Source organism: Schistosoma mansoni, chromosome 1, assembly GCF_000237925.1.
Source record: "Schistosoma mansoni strain Puerto Rico chromosome 1, complete genome".
In the NCBI taxonomy this organism is placed as follows: Eukaryota; Metazoa; Platyhelminthes; class Trematoda; order Strigeidida; family Schistosomatidae; genus Schistosoma; species Schistosoma mansoni.
Genome location: NC_031495.1, coordinates 21427424 through 21445767, shown reverse-complemented (window position 1 = coordinate 21445767; position 18344 = coordinate 21427424). Strand labels below are relative to the sequence as shown.

Genomic DNA, 18344 nt, shown 5'->3' with positions numbered 1-18344 from the left:
CCATATTAACTAATTTGCAACAAAATTCTATGGAATGAAAGATATTTTAAAGACATTAATTTAGAAAAATAATACTGAGACATGCTCAACCACGATAATTTAGGCAATTCATTATCTCTCAGCGTTATAATTTATGATCCATGATGTAAATTGAGTTGGCCTGAAAAATGAAAGCTGAAAACCAATTAAAATCCAGGTTGAATGATCACGAAAATAAAGTGAGTATGTAAGGTTGAAATATCCCACGGGTTATAGTTCATCTTGTTATCATGTATTTACGAGATGCTAGGATTTCTATATTTTTATATCCACCTACTTATGAACTTCCGTTGATTGATTTCCCCACTGTCCTGTTTTGTATTATTATTTATTTAAACACAAATATTGGTACAGAGGGGCACCAGATACATATGCGCCGCACAAATCTAATTCGACTTGCGTGAAAGCTGTGATACTGCCCAGGTGCCCAAACCGAAGCAGGTGGTTTTCTTAGGGGCTCACACCCGGAGCCTTTGACCTAAAGGTCTGTAGCACAACGCGGTGGAGCATTGTAAGGAGATGCAATCCCCTAAGTGGACTTTCCATGTCTACTAACCCGGTCAAAGCGCAGGACATCCGCTTTTCGTCCTCTCAATTTCGTAAACAACACCCCCGCCACGAGAAGTCAGTAAGTAGGACTTCCCTTGCGGAGGCTGTATACGCGTGACCGTGTGAGAGCACTTCGAGAGGGAGAGCGGACTCTCCTCAATCTCATCCATATCAGGGCATTGGGGTCCATTGTAATTCCTAATTCGAGTACTACGCAGTCTTCTATTTGAGATATATTATTGCATGAGTTTTGAGTCAAAAAAGGATGGCTATGCTTACTATCTTCGACTTTTGATTTGACGCTGAATCAGATATCGAGAACTAATAGGCGTTATGATCTTGGGGTAGTTGTTTAGTAGTCACTGTATCATTGGAAAAATAGATTACTGGTCCTAGAGGCAATATAGGCGAATAGGCCGATAATCGGACTAGAGAACACAACTGCCCCCATAATAAACGGCACGATCACATGGTCCCCAATACAGTTTAAGCACTTCTTATTTTCGAAGATAAAGCACATTCTAAGCTTAACCAATGTTCATAAAACAGGTCAAGTAATGCAAGAATGACGATGACTAAAACAAGCATATCTGTCATTTGAGCGATCTCTGACGAAATACTAACAGTCTGGATAGGTATATTAATTTACCCAAGAGTCCCGATGGATTTATAATTAAATAATCCAAACACCGGTTATAATTAACCACTGGAAGGATATAGCTAGAAAAAACACTACGTTTGAGTAATACTAATAACTATTACTTTTTCCTTTAGTGGATAGAACTCTTATAATCATTTTGTTTACAAAATAACTGCTATTGACATTTTAAATAACCCTTCTAAAAAATATATTCATGTTGATCAGAAGCTGAGGTGGAAATTCTGAATCGAAACTACGAGTAAGCAGTAAGAAACAAAGACAAAGCCAAAATCTTTAACGTAATTAGACTAGTAGGAAGGAAAGGAATTTAATTCTAAAAAAGAATATACCAATAGATCTAGGAACACAAGCAGTAATTATGTAGATATATATATACTCTTTTATATATACAAGAAAAAGAAAATTTAAGCATTGGTAGGTTTATTTAAATTTCCATTTCTGAAAAAAAGAATCCAAAGTTGAAGATTGTACAGATGGTAAACGATTTTTCCCAGATATCTTGGAATGCGAAGGGTGTTTACTTTTAAGATTGTTACTTGGTAGTTTTGAAATCTGTCAAAAAAATAAATACATAAATGTTAAAATAATAAACCTACCATTAAATATAAAGAAAATTGGAAATCATTAATGCCTGCTTGTGTACAGTAAAATAAAAACAACTTCTTAGTAGACGAATGAAAATTATGTTATTGGATATAATGAGACTGACTAAGTTGGTTCAATAAAAAGCGTAAGTTTCTGCATTCTGTTTTTACTGAACTCTGTCGGTTACAGCAAATAATTACATTACATTTTGACAGTTTAATTGTGAAGCTTACGTTTTTGTGTTGACCAGTCGTAGCTCATAGTTGAATGTAGATGTTGTCTAAAATGAAACAACGTTAAAAGCGTTCACCTGAATTATAAATCTTCATCATAATAATGACATTGAGTTTTGTTTCAATCACAAATTTTCACCTACAGATTCATAAAATATGTATCAATACACCGAATAACAAATTTTGTTGCACACAATTGATTTTCTTAAACTTTGCTGCTCTTTCATGTATTATGAAAAACTTGTCATAAAGTATGTTTCTATCAAATGTTAAATTCTTCTATAGGAAAGAATTCTCCACTAAGCCATATCCAACCAACTGGTCCACTTTTTTATTTCAGTGAATATCCTTTATTCGCCAGTTTTAATAGAATTAATATATATATATATATACCAAATACATTATCAATTTGTCAAAGAATATCAGACAGTTAATCTTATTGTTCACTAATGCGATAATAGAAGTTATGTTTCATCAAAATACATTTATATGATTGCAGGATGCATGCCCTGTCAAGTTCACCATTTTCGTGCTTCTCTAGAAACGTGAAAAGGCGGATATCTAATCCTGGATGGATAAAAAGGTCTATCGAATGTGGAAAACCTCTCTCTTTACAGATAAGTGCTGAACTTAGACTACTAATCCAGATTAACTTTGACACTGAATTGGACGAATTTACTTCGAGTGTGAACATTTAAGTGCAATTGTTGGGAAGTAGTATTTTCGAGGCCGAAAAGTTTTATCTCAATCTATGACATAATACTCCTTCAGTTAAAAAAACTTACGCTATTGTGTTTTAAATCTAGAATGCTTGCGTTCGGTAGTGCAATATCGGGAACGTGAGGATTTTGTACACTTGGACTTCGTTTACTGATTTGCGAGAGGCGATCACAAGTAATTTTCCCATTTGGTAGGCTTGAAGTATGAGAGGCAACTTTATGCGAATTTAAAAAACTTGGAGACGACTCGGTCGAAGAGGAGCTATCTTGCAACTCAGTTTCCGATTTGTTAAGGTCAGGTTTCAGAGAATCTGAAGAATTTGACTGTTTATTATTTGACTCAATCAATGTAGAATTTCGCCACAGAGGTTGACAGGGTTTCTTGTATTGAGAATATTTGAAACTTAAAAAAAAGAACAAGGTGATTCATAGGAAATTATTTATTCCGAATATTAAGTAGGCAAAATATTTTTCACTGATGAAAACGTTTATTGAACTTACTCCAATGAGCGTCGACAGACAGACTGCATATTACTGCTGAAAACAATGGAAGAATAGTCTTTACGTTCATCATTTAACATTACAGAAATATCGAAATTATTATCCACTTTCTCTTTTGATTTACATAAATACGATTCGGAGGCTATTCGGAAAGGATTTGAATTAGCTTTGTAAAATACTGGGCTACGAGAAGTTTGAGAACGACCAAGATCATCATCATTCGGTGGACTATTGATGGCATCGTCTATAGCTTTTGGAACATCATTACTTTTTTCTGGAATTGGAAAGTAACCAGAAGCAGAAACAATAGAAGATGGAAGATGATTTCGATCTTTCAGTTTAGGTGTATCTAGGACTTCTTCCGTTTGACCGTAAACTCGCAAAACATCTATTAAAAAAAATATACGTATTAGGAAAAGATATCTATGAAACTAAATTAACAACAACGAGAACACTTTGATATAGTGGACAAAAAACGAACCGGAAGTGTCATCAACTGTGGAGTTATTGAGTCCAAGACATGGGCGTTTAGGAGAATCCTGATGTTCAATTTGCGGAACAGATATACTGTTTTTTAGGTTTTTAAGACTTTGTTGAATAGCTGCAGGAACCAGTATTCGACGTCCACAAGTTGAGTGTGTCTTCTTCAACTCCAATTTCCTTATAGTTGATTTCTCAACAGGGTTTTTATTTTCTTTCTCAGAAGAAGAAAAGTCTGAATCAATTGACAAGAAATCTGAAACGGGTTCAATGCAACCATTTTGAGAACGACGAAGCCAAACTACATCAAATGTACAAAAAAAACGTTAACGCGACACGAATAAAAACTAATTTCAAAACGACCAAATTAATATAGTATGAATATTTTCAATATCAATGTACCATGGACTTAAATTATTCAAAATACTAACATTATTTAAGTGATATGTAGGACTGTGGTTTAAGTTACTTATGTCAACAGACATGTATGTATGTAACACCAATCGGAAGTATAAAACCTGGCACCAGAAAGTTACGAAGGTTGACTTGAAAAAAGAAACGAAATTAAGAAGGAATTGTGAATCGGAAGAATCATACGGAATGTGGAAGACAAATGTTGGAAATTTGCAAATGAAGTACACATTTTACCAAGATACAGTTGGTTGTCCCCACCTGTGTTCTCGTTTATTGAAGAATAATGACTAATTGTTCAATTATGTAGGAATGAGTGGGTAGTTCTCACAAAGTTCACGTCTACACAGACTGTCTTGTTGACTCTACATTCCATGTACATAGTTCCCATTATCATTTTGAAAAGAGCAAGAACAAGAATTCTGGCATATTAGCATGAATTCATATTATCCCGTTTAGTTCTCGTCAGTTGCTTACAACCTATGATATTTAAAACATAATTACGAAATGAGTTTAAATTACGTACATGAAAGACTTAACTCTACATCTCATGGTTTATTTTTCTTCATTTTAATTTGACTAGAGATTTGATTCATTGTAACACTTATCTTCTAGCTGCTATTGTTAAAAATTCAGCCTTTTATGCTGTTAGATTTATTAAATGGGGTAGGAGCGTGAGTTTGGTCTTAATTTAGTTTTCATATAGTCTAAGGAAAAAACCTACAGAAAAAAGCACACTTTGAACTACGGTGCTGTGATATTTTATCATTTAAGATTCATGCTCATGATATATATATATATATATATATATATATATATATATTCGTATTTCACGTATGAACACAAGTATCTATAAGAAACAAGTAGAACATTCCACAGAGAAATCAGTCAATAAAATGAAAATCTACCAGCTTTTTTTTATATTCAGCATCAAGGTGAGTAGTAGTTAAGATAGCAGTACATCAAGAAATAGTATGTTATAAGCCAACATGAATGTTCTAGTTTCTCCATAATAATGATTCAACACAAGATTAAGGTAATTAGTTAAAATTAGTACTTAATCAAGTATGTAAAATAAGCGTGGTATCTTTTACACTAAAACTTATGAATATTTTTGATATTTATGTCTTCAATTTACATTTGTATATCAATGTTAAAATGCTGTTGTTATGTGGTAAGATTTACAGACTGTTCATATAACCTACTAAATGCTTTGATTTCAAATTTAATTACACTACAACAACTGAAAACAAACATCGTTTTAGTCGATTTGATCAAGATTTTGACTAAATTTTAGAAAAGCAACTCTATTTCTGTACACAACAATGAAAGTAAATTCAATAAAATAAACTACATACATTTCTGAATAGGATAACTTTTATCCCATATGCTTATTTTTAAACGATCTGGATTAGGTCGTAGTCCTGATGATTGCATTTTTGTTTGAATAGTTGAATGTCCAATGATGGCTCCATTTACTTGCATTGAATCATTCTAAACATAAGAAATTAAGTGTTCCACAAAAAAAAGAACGATGAGAGCAAAGGTTAAGAATGGATTTAAAAAAGCCATCAAACTGACCTAAGAAACTTGATTAGGTCAAGCATCTGCAAGGAGATACTTTATACTAAACACCATGAAAATAAATTAACTTTTATAAATAATTATCAAGACTAAATGGGTTACGCGAATTCAGTTTCCGAAACACTAATGATTGAGTCTCCTCCAGTATATCAAGCAAGTAAAAACTGTTTATTGATTTTCTCGCACAAGAGTCTTGAATAATGTGAGTAGAAAGAACTATGTAACGGGCAAGGTTTACTCGTAAAATTTAAATAGATTTCTCGAGTCACACGTTTAACACACATTTTGAGTGCTCAAAATGAGATAGGATAGTGCTTTGTAATTTTGTCGTAAACAAAATACATAAAGTGTTTGACAGAGTTAGTAAACACTTTGATAGTCAATATTGGACCTCATGGTGGCCCGAGATCTGACTCCGATTTGCTGCAATATATTTTTGCCACAAACTTAATTCACTACACTAACACAACAATTTTTAATTACTCAAATTATTCACTTATGCAGTTTTCCTCAAATCAAGGTACACTAGCAAAAATAACGAAAGAATGTTCGTAACGTAAAATAAGACACAATGACTTACTTTTGATGTACAAGGATAGTAATTATCTATAATGGTATCATCAGAATAGCTGATATTTCCAAGAGCTCGATTGAATGCTTTCTCATTGTCTTTTAAAACCCTTGAATAAAAAAGTGTTAGTGGTTTACCAGTAAGTTAAACGTGAGAACTTGCCAAGGAGAACTCAGGTTATCTAATATTTTGCCATCACATGTTAGTTGTTTCATAAAAAATGAGCCTCAATAACATTTCCCTAATTCGACTTTTTGTAATAACGTTTGGTACTATCTGATTGGCTGTTTTTATGCTTAGTTAGCTAGCTTTGTCGTGTTTTAGAGTCATTGACTGTTACTATATAAACACTGTTGTTTTATTTCAATTTGATTTGGTTACGAATACGAAATCATCCTGAAAGTCCCCTCTTCATTTCAGTGTGTGAATTATTAACGTTGTTTGTTAAGTCAGTTTCCGCTCTATCGATCCCGCCCTAGAACGCATTCGTATTAGAATAAGCTCAATAGTTCGTAAATAGCCATGACTGTAGCCCAAACTGAAAAACCAATAGAAATTTTATTCTTAGATACAGTAAAACTTGTTCAGAAAAATCAGATTATTTCGAAACTAAATATCACAACCATCATAATTTTAAGTCTCACACCAGTAAATGGTTTGATTTATTATTTATTTTAAAGGTAATAAATGCAGTAGTTAACGAATGTACCAATTCATTTACCTTGGTGGTTTTAATGTTGTTGAATTAGTGGAGGGTAAAGTCTCAACACACAAAAATATGTACAATTTCATCCTACTTCAGTTGGCTGTAGCGTGAAATATCTGACTGACTATCGTATATCAGTAGGTTTTTGAATATTACATGTGGAAATAAAGGATTGTACGAACAGCTAGTACTCGACCACGGGTCCTTCAGAACCACTTTTGATGTCATGTGTAGGGTTGGGAATTAGTTGGTTAGATGGTGAACTTCAACTGAAGGAAGTGAGGAGGATTTACGGTGTTCACCCCTAGCTACAACCAAATCAACGTGTTGGTCAAAAGACTAGAGATGAACAGAAAACCATATGAAGTTGACTCATAGACTCATTGCCCGTTAGTTAGAGCCATGAACAAAGTAGCATCTTTTTAGGTTGGAGTTAGTAAAATAATCATAATGACTGATAGGGAGCTTGAACTATAAAGCTCCAAATCAGTGGCAGCAACACTGATTCTATAACTTCTAGGTTTTGAATATCGTGCTATTCAATACCTCATATTCACTGATTTTATTTTTCTATTGTTAGTAATACTATTTTTTATTCTTTTCGTACTTGACCAAAATTCATACAAACGACAAGTGTAAAAGGGGAAAAGGAGCATTTCCTGAATAAAGTAGATATATGTTTATGAAGAAATATTACCAAATAGAAGAAAACTATGATTGTTACTGAATGATGATATATACCGAACATTACCCTTACTAAATGTTGCAAATACTTATGATACAATCTGAATATAGATCTTTAATTTTCAAAATACTAATTCTTTACTCTTATATGACCAAATACAGATTTAACGTTGGAATCGTTTCATGACATTTTCAATGAGTAATTCTATAATTTATGCAGAAACTGAAATACCTTAAATAACACTGGTGAGAAGGATAGTTTGTAAATGATAAGCAAGATATTACATTATTATAAGTACTATACAGATGCTAATTTTCAGACAATTGAAGTCATAAGCAAATTTGTTGCACATTTTAGATTTGATTCTTTATCTCTGCACTAAAGTATCAGTCAATGCAAACTTATAAAGTGTAGGTGTATACACTCTTTATCTTCCCTTAAACCTTGAGACTAAAATTGCTTCATATCTCTCTTCCTTCCTATACTATATCCTTATATACAACCTATAATTTATATACTACTACCAACACTAAATTAACTACTATTAATCCGGTGTTGATCTTGTTGTGCTAACGAGGTATGGCAACTTGGACCGATGCATATATGTGCCTGGTCCTACGTTGTAGCTGACTGACTGACTATAAAGTGTACTTCCTTGTCTTTGGGTAGGACCTTTATAGAATATACTGAATTTTTAAGTTCCTAATAAGTAAATCAGAACACATAGACGAGAACAAGTTAATTTATGGATAGCTATTAAATGACTCAGAAATTTGAAAAATCATTAATCGCTAAAAATGAATATAAAACTACTTCAACATACCGTCCTGCATAACTAAAAAGGTCAACTTCGTCCTCATCTGATCCTTTTAACTCATCTAAATTATGTAATTCCTCATCAATATCCTCAGGAGTAGGTTCACTGAACCGCTTCTGACACCTAGATGCAATATCAAAAATGACTTGAAGTCGAAACGTTCGCTCTGCACGTACAGCTGTATGAAGAAGTGATTCACTTATTTGGGAACTTTTATTATAATTAGTTTTTACGTTTTGTCGTTTGCCACGAGTATTTTCAGTATTCACAACTTCTGTATCATCCTTCGCAAGAGCATTATTACTAAGTTTGGTATAAAACCCCAATTTCAACAACAGCTCTCTGAAATTTGTTATGCGGGTCTGACGTAATATCTACAAAATCCAAAAGTCCAAAACTTCGTATGGTTAAGTATTAATTATTTGTCCACATTCTAAACAGATAGATTAACAGACGTACCGATGAATTTCCTAAAAGTATTTTTAATCATTTTATTTGGAATATACCGATTTCAAATTAGCTGTGGGCAATAATACCTAAGTGGTTTTATAACAGTAATTTATTTCCACTACTGATAAAGCATATGGAAGGAAGCCAACATTTCAAAACCTTGACTGACTTATTCGCTTAATACTTGGATATGAGCCACACTTTAAGTGTGAAGACTGATGATACTACCTGGTTTCCCAACCCAAAGTAGATTGTACGGGGTCAGAATATGGGACCTAATGGACGAAAGTCGAACGCCCTATCAGCTAACCCACCAATCCCCAATGTTAAACCAATGAGAGACTAAACATAAATACTGACGATACGAAACATAATTATCCCGGTTTTTGCTATAGAGATAAGCTTTAGGAATTAAAACTGTATTTTTGAATAATAGTATATATCATCGTAGAAACCAAGCTTGTGGTAAAACTAATTTTATTTGCAAGAGTTTGGATTTTGTCGTTTATAATGTCAAAGACAACAATTGGTCGATACCTTTAGACCCGAAAGATACTGGATCCGAGTCCTGGTTTGAATATCAACACTAGGTAGCAGCTAAATCCAGCTGATGAGTAACAAATAGAATGAAACGCGCGTCCTAGGTTCCTTTACTAGCTACTACATAACTTTGTTAAAGTTTTTTTGACTAAATGACAATATCGAAGCAATCCGCTCAGAAGGCACATATGCCAGCAATGACTTATTAATTACAAACATTAGCATCAACAACGAAGAACATAAAACCTTAGAAATAGAACTCAAATAACGCCCACACAAACCCCTTCTAGAAAGATCCCAAATTTAAACGTGCTTGGTTTTATAAAGTATAATATATTAAGCAATCCCAACAAGCGTATGATTAATCAATGTCACAAATATTTTTTTAAACAACTCGAATGATACAGCTGAAAATTTGAGTGCTCAGCTTAAACTCCTGTATAATGAGTTAGGATTACGTCACAAACTTTTTTCATTAAGACAAAGAAACCTGACGATCAAAGGATACTAATGAGTTGTAAGCAGAAGCTGTATCTGATTGCCGCTGGACGCTTTTCCAGCTCATCCAAGCCACTGACGGCAGGAAATCTGCCACCATCGAAACAATTGATGGAACGCCAATCAATAACACTCAAAGGCATCTACGGAGAGAGGCATAGTTCTCCGAAGAAAAATCCAAATATTCTGTTTTCCTGACAACGTCGACTACGTCTTACCGTACTTCCTTATAAGTGACTAAATATTCCCCTAAAAAAGCCAATCTTCGTCTGGAACTCCGACTTCCGAAGTGCAACAAATCACTAGGTTCAGACAACCTACCACCAGCTCTTTTTGAAAATGGCATCGAACTTCTTGCGGGAAACTGACTGAGTTGTTTGAAAAGGTTTGCAAAAAGAGTACTACAGAATCTTGAAATGGGACGATCATCATCCCTGTTTTTGGAAAAGCTTCTATGTAATCTATAGGGAGATAAGTCTACTTCCGATAGCATCTAAGCTATTGGCTTCGGTCATACTTTGAACATTGTTCAAAGCCGATGAGGGACTCACTCGCAATGACCAGGCTGGTTTTCGTTTATATTGTGAATGTATTGATCACATCTTTACACTGCCCTAAGTGTTGCGGTAATCCCACACTTATTGGAAACCAACAACTGTTATGTCTCTTTGAATCACGGCCGTTATTGATGGTGTTATGGGATTGTCTGTTGGATGGTGTGCCCTGGAAATTTTGTAAAATATTGAAGACTTGTACAAAAAAATTATGCAGAGCGAGGGTATACAAGTACTTTGCTCGGTCATACCGTTGCTCTTCAACTTTTCCGTTGATGATATCCTGAAAACAGCTCTGAAAGGAATTCATAATGATAAAGATGTTCCTCGGAAAAAGAGTTTTTGGTCTTGAGAAGGATTAAACACTGGTAGATAGGCGATACGACTCATAAAAAACATAAAATTCATTAAAATATAGTTAACTAGACAACATGAATGCCAGTCAGAAGGGGACTTACAAAATAGCGAATTCACAAATGTTTATAATGATGCTAACAAGAATGGAAAACTAACAAAAATAACTCGATACTTGTAAACATCATAGCAGACCCATAAGTTCCTCTCAGTTTATAAAATATAATCGTTCAGGAAACCACTTACTTTAGCAGCAGTGTTTAATCCTATGCCAGGAATTCCACTAAAATAGTCACAGCCAGCCATAATACCCATATACCTAAATTTCGATTCAGTAAATTGACTAGCAGGAATTCCACAACATTCACATATACCCGATGCGGCTGCTACAAGAACCCCAGATCCCGATAAATCAAGTTTGAATACAACCTTTAAAAAATATTTAGGAATAATATAAGCAGCGGAGAAATTAAACTTATTAGAGATTTCAAATGGGATTAAAAGAACTACGGATAAAAACAGGATATTGTGCTAACCATTCCAATCACCCTCAGAAAAATATGTTCCAGCATCTTCAATCAGTGCAAATCCACAACCTCAACAACCAATCTTTTATCAGTTATTTAAAATTTTCTTAACACCGGTGGTTCCATCGAATGAAAAAAAACCTTTATGGAAAATTATGGTAGATTAGATGCGATTGTATTTCGTCTAAAACAATTGCGTTTCATACCCCCCACCAGAATATATGGAACTTCTAAAAGGAACTTGTTATCCTTTTGAGTAATCTAATTCACGGTTTTACAACGCTCGTTTGGATGTCAAACTTTTATCAAGCAATAGCCTACAAAGCTTGATGTGACACAACAGACAAGTGACGTAGTCAACACAATAGATGATAATGTTTGAACCACCGAGAAATCACACCTTACTGCAGATAGTTTGTCATAAGCCTAAAAATGGAAGATGATAGAAAGAGAACTCTCCAGTTATCAATCATTAAGCAGAGTCATTCCTTCTAGTAACAACTGTACTCAGCAGACTGCTTGCTTTTAAAATGACATGAAACCCTGTTTATTTTATTTTATTTAAACACATAAATATTGATACAAGGAAGCACCAGATAAATATGCGCCGCACAAATCTAATTCGATTTGTGCGAGGGCTGTGATACTACTCAGGTGCCCAAACTGAAGCAGGTGGTTTTCCTGGGGGGGGGCCACACCCGGAGCCTTCGACCTAAAGGTCTGATCCACAAGGCAGTGGAGCATCATGAGGAAATGCGATCCCATGGTAGCCGGTGACCAACGATTGTTCACAGTTATATATTATACCCTTATGGGCCAGGGTAATCTTGCACTGGTTTTCAGGAGAACCAGACACCATACAGACTTTCACGCTGCAACCCAAACAGTACAGCTCAATCTCGTTTAACAGGAGAGCCAGACACTGCCCAGGCTTAACCCAAGCAGTACAGCTCAATCTCGCCCTATAGGAGAACCAGACACTATATAGGCTTCAATGCTACAATCAGAACAGTACAGCCCAATCCTGTGGCCGATAAGAGTAGAGGATATTCGCAGGCTACTAGTATTCGATCATAGGTGTCTTCGAAGCATTGTTCGTATATCCTGAAACCACCGGGTGAGTAATGCAGTTGTTAGGAAACGGGTACTAGGTAAGGATGGCAAATCAATTGATGAAGTAGTGAAACTTCATCAGCTGAGATGGCTGGGACATGTGTTACGTATGCCCGACCACCGACTGCCCCGACGTGCAATGTTTTATGGTGTAGGAGTAGGTTGGAAAGCTAGGGGCGGCAAGACCAAAATGTGGCACAAATCCATGAAGTCACTGACAATTGCACTGGACCATGTTGGTAGGTTTAGACTTCCTGGTTGGAATCCGCGAGATGATAGCAACCAATGGTTAGAGACCTTGAATGACATGGCTCAAAATGGAGAAGGTGCGTCCACTCCTTGTGTTCTACCAAACTCTAATCTTCTGAATTCTTCATATCTCTATCTTTTTTCTCTTTCCAAATTTATTTCACTGTATTACACTCCTGAATAACATCTTCAAACCCTAATCTTTCGGTTTACTGCTTATACTCTTACTACTTCTACCACTATGGGATTTGAATCGACAACTGCACCTCCGTGCTAATGTAGTATGGCAACTCGAACTGATGTACGTACGTACGAAGTTCTACATTGTAACTGACTGACTGACTGTGGCGCAACCACTCAGGTACCAAACACCCTGGTGGACCAGAGTGTATTTGTATATATATGTACATCTTAATCCTGTTCATTGTACTGTACTCGCTTACTCGCTGGCTCGATCGATTGATCTCTCGCTCATCCGACTCTTACGCTCACTCGCCTGTTCGATGGCACTACTCCTTCATGCTTGCTTAACGTGCCTGTAATTTTTGGATATCTGTAAGTGGTCCAATAATAAACGCAATCAACCCTTCGTATTCGTCTTCTGATTTATACACCGTTGGGGCGTTATCGAGTAACGGTTGTCAGGACGAACAATATACGAAGTTTAATGATAATATCGAATATCGACCACCACACTGGAGCCCATGTGCACCATTGGTTTGGAATAACAGTCTTCCAACTCCCCCAGGTAGATACTTCATATCCGTCAACCCGGTTATAGTGTCGGGCATTCACTTTTCGTCCTCTCAATTTCGTAAACAACACCCCTGGTGCGAGAAGGCAGTGAGTAGGACTTCCCTGGCAGAGGCTATATACGCGTGGCCATGTGAGAGCATTTCGAGAGGGAAAGCGGATTCTCCCACTCTCGGCCGTACCAGGGCATTTGGGGGCTGAAAAACACCTAATATGTTACTTGCCAATTTAGGGAGTTATTGCAATGCTAAAATAATGAGATACAAAGTATGTTTTTGTCGAATATCCGTTCTATTGTTTAAAGAACCTGAGGGGGGTCGCTTGATAACCTGATGGTTTATTAATAGTTTTTAATATAAAGTGTGCATTTGAAAGCACTTACCTGTCTACATCCAAATAATAATAGATCAGAATCTTCAGTGATGACAAAGTCGGCATAACCCGTTCGATTAAGATACGCTAGTTGAGCATCTGCTTCATATGGTGCGACAACGCAATCAACACCCATGTTACGAGCAGCCTTATAAGATAATATGTTGAAAAAAACCAACACAGATCTAACCAGTGAATGATCATGTATGCAAATACGACTATTAAATATATGACTAAAAATCACGCTTGAGGATAACCAGGTGGGTCAACACAGTGCAAAAAGGTGTTAGTTAACAATCTAAACATAGGTAACTGAGGCTAAAACAACCTTTTAGTAAAATAAATGTACAATAATTAAGGTAAAAATTACGCATTGCTACTGAATGCTAACATAATTAGCAATAAATGTTGATAACTTCAAATCTAAAACCTTGAATTTTCGAAATTACTATTAAATAGGTCGCTAAAACTAAAGCTGATACAAAACTACCGATCTTGACTTAGATCAACTTACTATAGACCGAAAGATTAAATACAAAAGAAGACGAAGAATGTTGATGTACTCCGAGAAATTCAATACAAAATTTTGCGCGTCATTGAAGTGATGACTACAAAACTATACAATAGTGTAAGAGATCATACAATTTTTAATTACCACAATTGATATTCACATTTCGCTGGCACAATCGTATTTTAGCTGTCAGGTAAATTTGTTGGATTTGGTCGTTTAAGCGAATACAACCTTACAGGTTTTTTATGAACCAACTCTTATGGAGTAAAAGACTTGGAAAATTCAGTTTCCAGGTAATGGGACGCTATCTAGGTGGGGGTCTGTGAAAAGTGACAAACCCCTCCTTTCGTAATTTATAATTAATACTAACAGAATACCAAGACAACATGGTCGGTATTCTTAATTGAAGATGTAACACTTTGAATAACAAGTACCGGTCTTGATAAGAATTGGCTACAACTTGATTTAGATGAGTTGGTTAGATGGTTCCAAAGTTTGAGTTTGGAGATTATTTCCAGAAAGTGTGTTGATATGTGTTGGTCACGGTAATAATCACCACTAAGTCACTAATGAAACATCATGCCTATAAGTGCAATAACAAAACACCTGACAATTGTAGGTCTAGGACTGGAAATCGCTGGACACTAATACAGCAGCTGAAAATGTCCCGTGTCGAATGGTCACCTAGTTGTCTTGAAATGCTTTAATGAAGATATATTCCAGACTTTATACTCCACCTAGAATACTGAATCCAAGAAGTAATTTCATTTCTTATTAAATGTCCTGACACTTTCGAGCGCTCTTCCACTCGAAATGCTCTCACATGGCCACGCGTATATAGCCTCTGCCAGGGATGTCCTACTCACTGCCTTCTCGCACCAGGGGTGTTGTTTACGAAATTGAGAGGACGAAAAGTGAATGCCCGACACTATAACCGGGTTGACGGATATGAAGTATCTATTATTTATTTAAACACATATTGGTACAAGGGGGCACCGAATACACATGCGCCTTCATTCGATTTATGTGACGACTTGAATACTTCCCGTGCGCCCACTCCGAAACAGGCGGTTTTCTTAGGGGGCGACTTCCTGGGCCTTGGATCTATTTGTCTAATCCACAAGGCAGTGGAGCAACGTCAGGAGGTACAGTCCTGTGATAGCCTGTGATCAACTATGTGTTTATACTCCATTTGTTCCCACAGGATTCTGAAGCCCATGTACACCATTGGTTTGGAATAACAGTCTTCCAACTCCCCCAGGTAGATACTTCATATCCGTCAACCCGGTTATAGTGTCGGGCATTCACTTTTCGTCCTCTCAATTTCGTAAACAACACCCCTGGTGCGAGAAGGCAGTGAGTAGGACTTCCCTGGCAGAGGCTATATACGCGTGGCCATGTGAGAGCATTTCGAGAGGAGTCAGTCAGTCAGCTACAACGTGTGACCAGGCACACATATGCATCGGTCCAAGTTGCCATATCTCGTTAGCACAAGATGAATACCGGATTCATAGAAATAGTTGATTTAGTGGTGGTAGTATATAAAAGATAGGTTGTATATAAGGATATAGTATAGGAAGGAAGAACGTTATGAAGCAATTTTAATCTTAAGGTTTAATGGAAGATAAAGAGTGTATACACCTACGCCATTGTGATCGATTCTGAGCCATGTCACCTAGAGTCTCCAACAATTGGTTACGATAGTCACGCGGACCCCAACCAGATAGTCTGCATCTGCCAACATGGCTCAGACTAGAAATTAGTGACTTCAAGCACTGATGCCATGTTTTGGTTTGGCCGCCCCTAACTCTCCTCCAACCATCCCCTACACTAGTCAGCATAGCGCGTCGTGGTAATCGGTGTTCAGGCATACGTAACATGTGGCCTGACCATCTCGAGAGGAAGAGCGGACTCTCCTCACTCTCGGCCGTACCAGGGCATTTGGGGGCTAATGAGTAGACTTTGAGTAGCACGACTTGGAATTGTTTGCTATACCTGATGTACATCCAATCTCAGCTACTTTAGAACCCCAGTCTCAAAATCTCTTCATACTCGTTTCTTTTTCTAAACCTACTCTATTCTATTACCACTAATACTGTTACTCCTTTTACCACTGCCATTTATCTGGAATAATCTTACCTCGCTCTCCTGATGTGATATGGGAACTTTAACCAACACACTTGTGTGCCACTTCTGACGCTGGACATGAGTGATTAACTGAGAACACGCAGAAATCTTGTATCATTATCTAAATAATGATCTGGGCGCTGATGGGTCTTTTTTTATAGTTCCACCTAGAAATAATCAACACACAGTTCAGCACAAAATATGTTTGAAAAGCCCAATCGAACAAGTCTCTGAGCAGGTGACGACTGAAACCTTCTACACGAGTAGGTAATATCCGTAACATCGATGAACAATTTTAAGAAACTGTACCTTGACAGAAAATTTTAAGGATTAACCTACTTTAACCAACCTACAAGACTTATTGTTAAAAACTGAAACACTTTAAGCACGAAACTATAATTCTTAGTCTTAAGTATCTCTAGAGTTAGAAAACTTTACTATTAGCCACAAGTTTTTCTCTTAAAGTACGTATAAATAGTAAGAGTTCAATTACCTGTTTTATATGAAATGATTGAAAATAGCTGTACACACATCAGTAAGTCGTAACAATAATCTTTTCCATTCAACAATCCAACTACAAACAACATGAACCCGCTTCCTAATTTGTCTTCGAATTTCATACAGAATCGAAGTGTGCCCACAGTAACCAGGTGTGCAGTTAAATGATTTAGATGGCACAAAAGGAACACTAAGAATACTCACTCGAAGAACCTCGTACGCCATTTCAGAAGTGACAAACACGGACCTTTCGAAACACTCCTGTGCAGCTGCTTTATCTCCCTTCATTAGATATTCTGCAGCTTTCTTTCGATTTAACTCCTTGGTCCTAAAACATTAGGCATAATAAACGGTGTTACTCTCGACGTTTTAAATCCGTTTCAGCCTTGGATGGCAAATCTGAGCCGTCAAAGACAAGGATTGGTTTAACATTACATGACTTCATGAGGTTGATGTACTTAATAACATACCGGACGTACCTAAAACGGTATCATAGCTAAACATAATACTTACTGGTCAGTCGGGATCCCAAGTGCTAGATCAGAAGCGCATGCATATGAAGACCTATGGATCCAACAATAAACATCCACAGCAGCAACATAGCCACTAAAGTCAGCCAGGTTAATTGGAGCTGATGCATTTTTTAAGAATGGAAGGAGACCCTTGATACCCATGAAGGGTACCGTTTAGCTTTCGGGTAGGTTTATGTCTGGCCTGAAGATACAGTGGGAAGAACAGTACAGGAAAACCTGGAACAGAAAAGGAAAGGAGAGAAAGTGAGACGATGACTCAGCAAGCACACAGATGGCGAAATAAATAAACAACAATCAGAAACAACACAAGGCTTAGAGTATGCCAGTCTGGAAATTGAGATTAGAAACTGATATTGTGAGGTTTACAACCCGTTACACACATGTAGCACGTTATATATTGACGTTCACTTGATAGCGGGAGCGAAATGAAACAACAACACAACAGTCGGGACCGGTAAGTGCCTCTGAAGTAAGAACACCGTGTACCGGCACAACAGATATATTTTTGAAATTGAAAACGCGGTCTGAGAACAAAAAGGGAAACTTATTACAAAATAGTTTTATTTGCTGTTCTGCAGATTCAGATCGCGTAGAGCTTGTTCCTCTTCTTCTAGTGCATTTACTATTTGTTGCCCTGCAATATGAAAAACAAACTCACATCAGTAAGGACGCATATAATGATTTTTAGTACCGTATTGAAGACAAATTCCGCGACAGTACATAG

The 18344-nt window shown here is 36.4% G+C and overlaps 1 protein-coding gene across 1 annotated transcript; it reads right to left on the bottom strand.

Moving 5' to 3' along the window:
* Positions 1-1328: 1328 nt before the first annotated feature.
* Smp_012480 (putative exonuclease) lies at positions 1329-17761 on the bottom strand (the record flags this gene model as incomplete). Its single annotated transcript, XM_018793630.1, has 11 exons — positions 1329-1801; positions 2853-3189; positions 3288-3675; positions 5537-5672; positions 6343-6442; positions 8548-8915; positions 11184-11366; positions 13962-14099; positions 17292-17415; positions 17447-17566; positions 17601-17761. 11 exons carry the CDS (start codon positions 17759-17761, stop codon positions 1670-1672), a joined length of 2187 nt encoding a protein of 728 aa, XP_018648123.1. The 3' UTR covers positions 1329-1669.
* Positions 17762-18344: the final 583 nt, after the last annotated feature.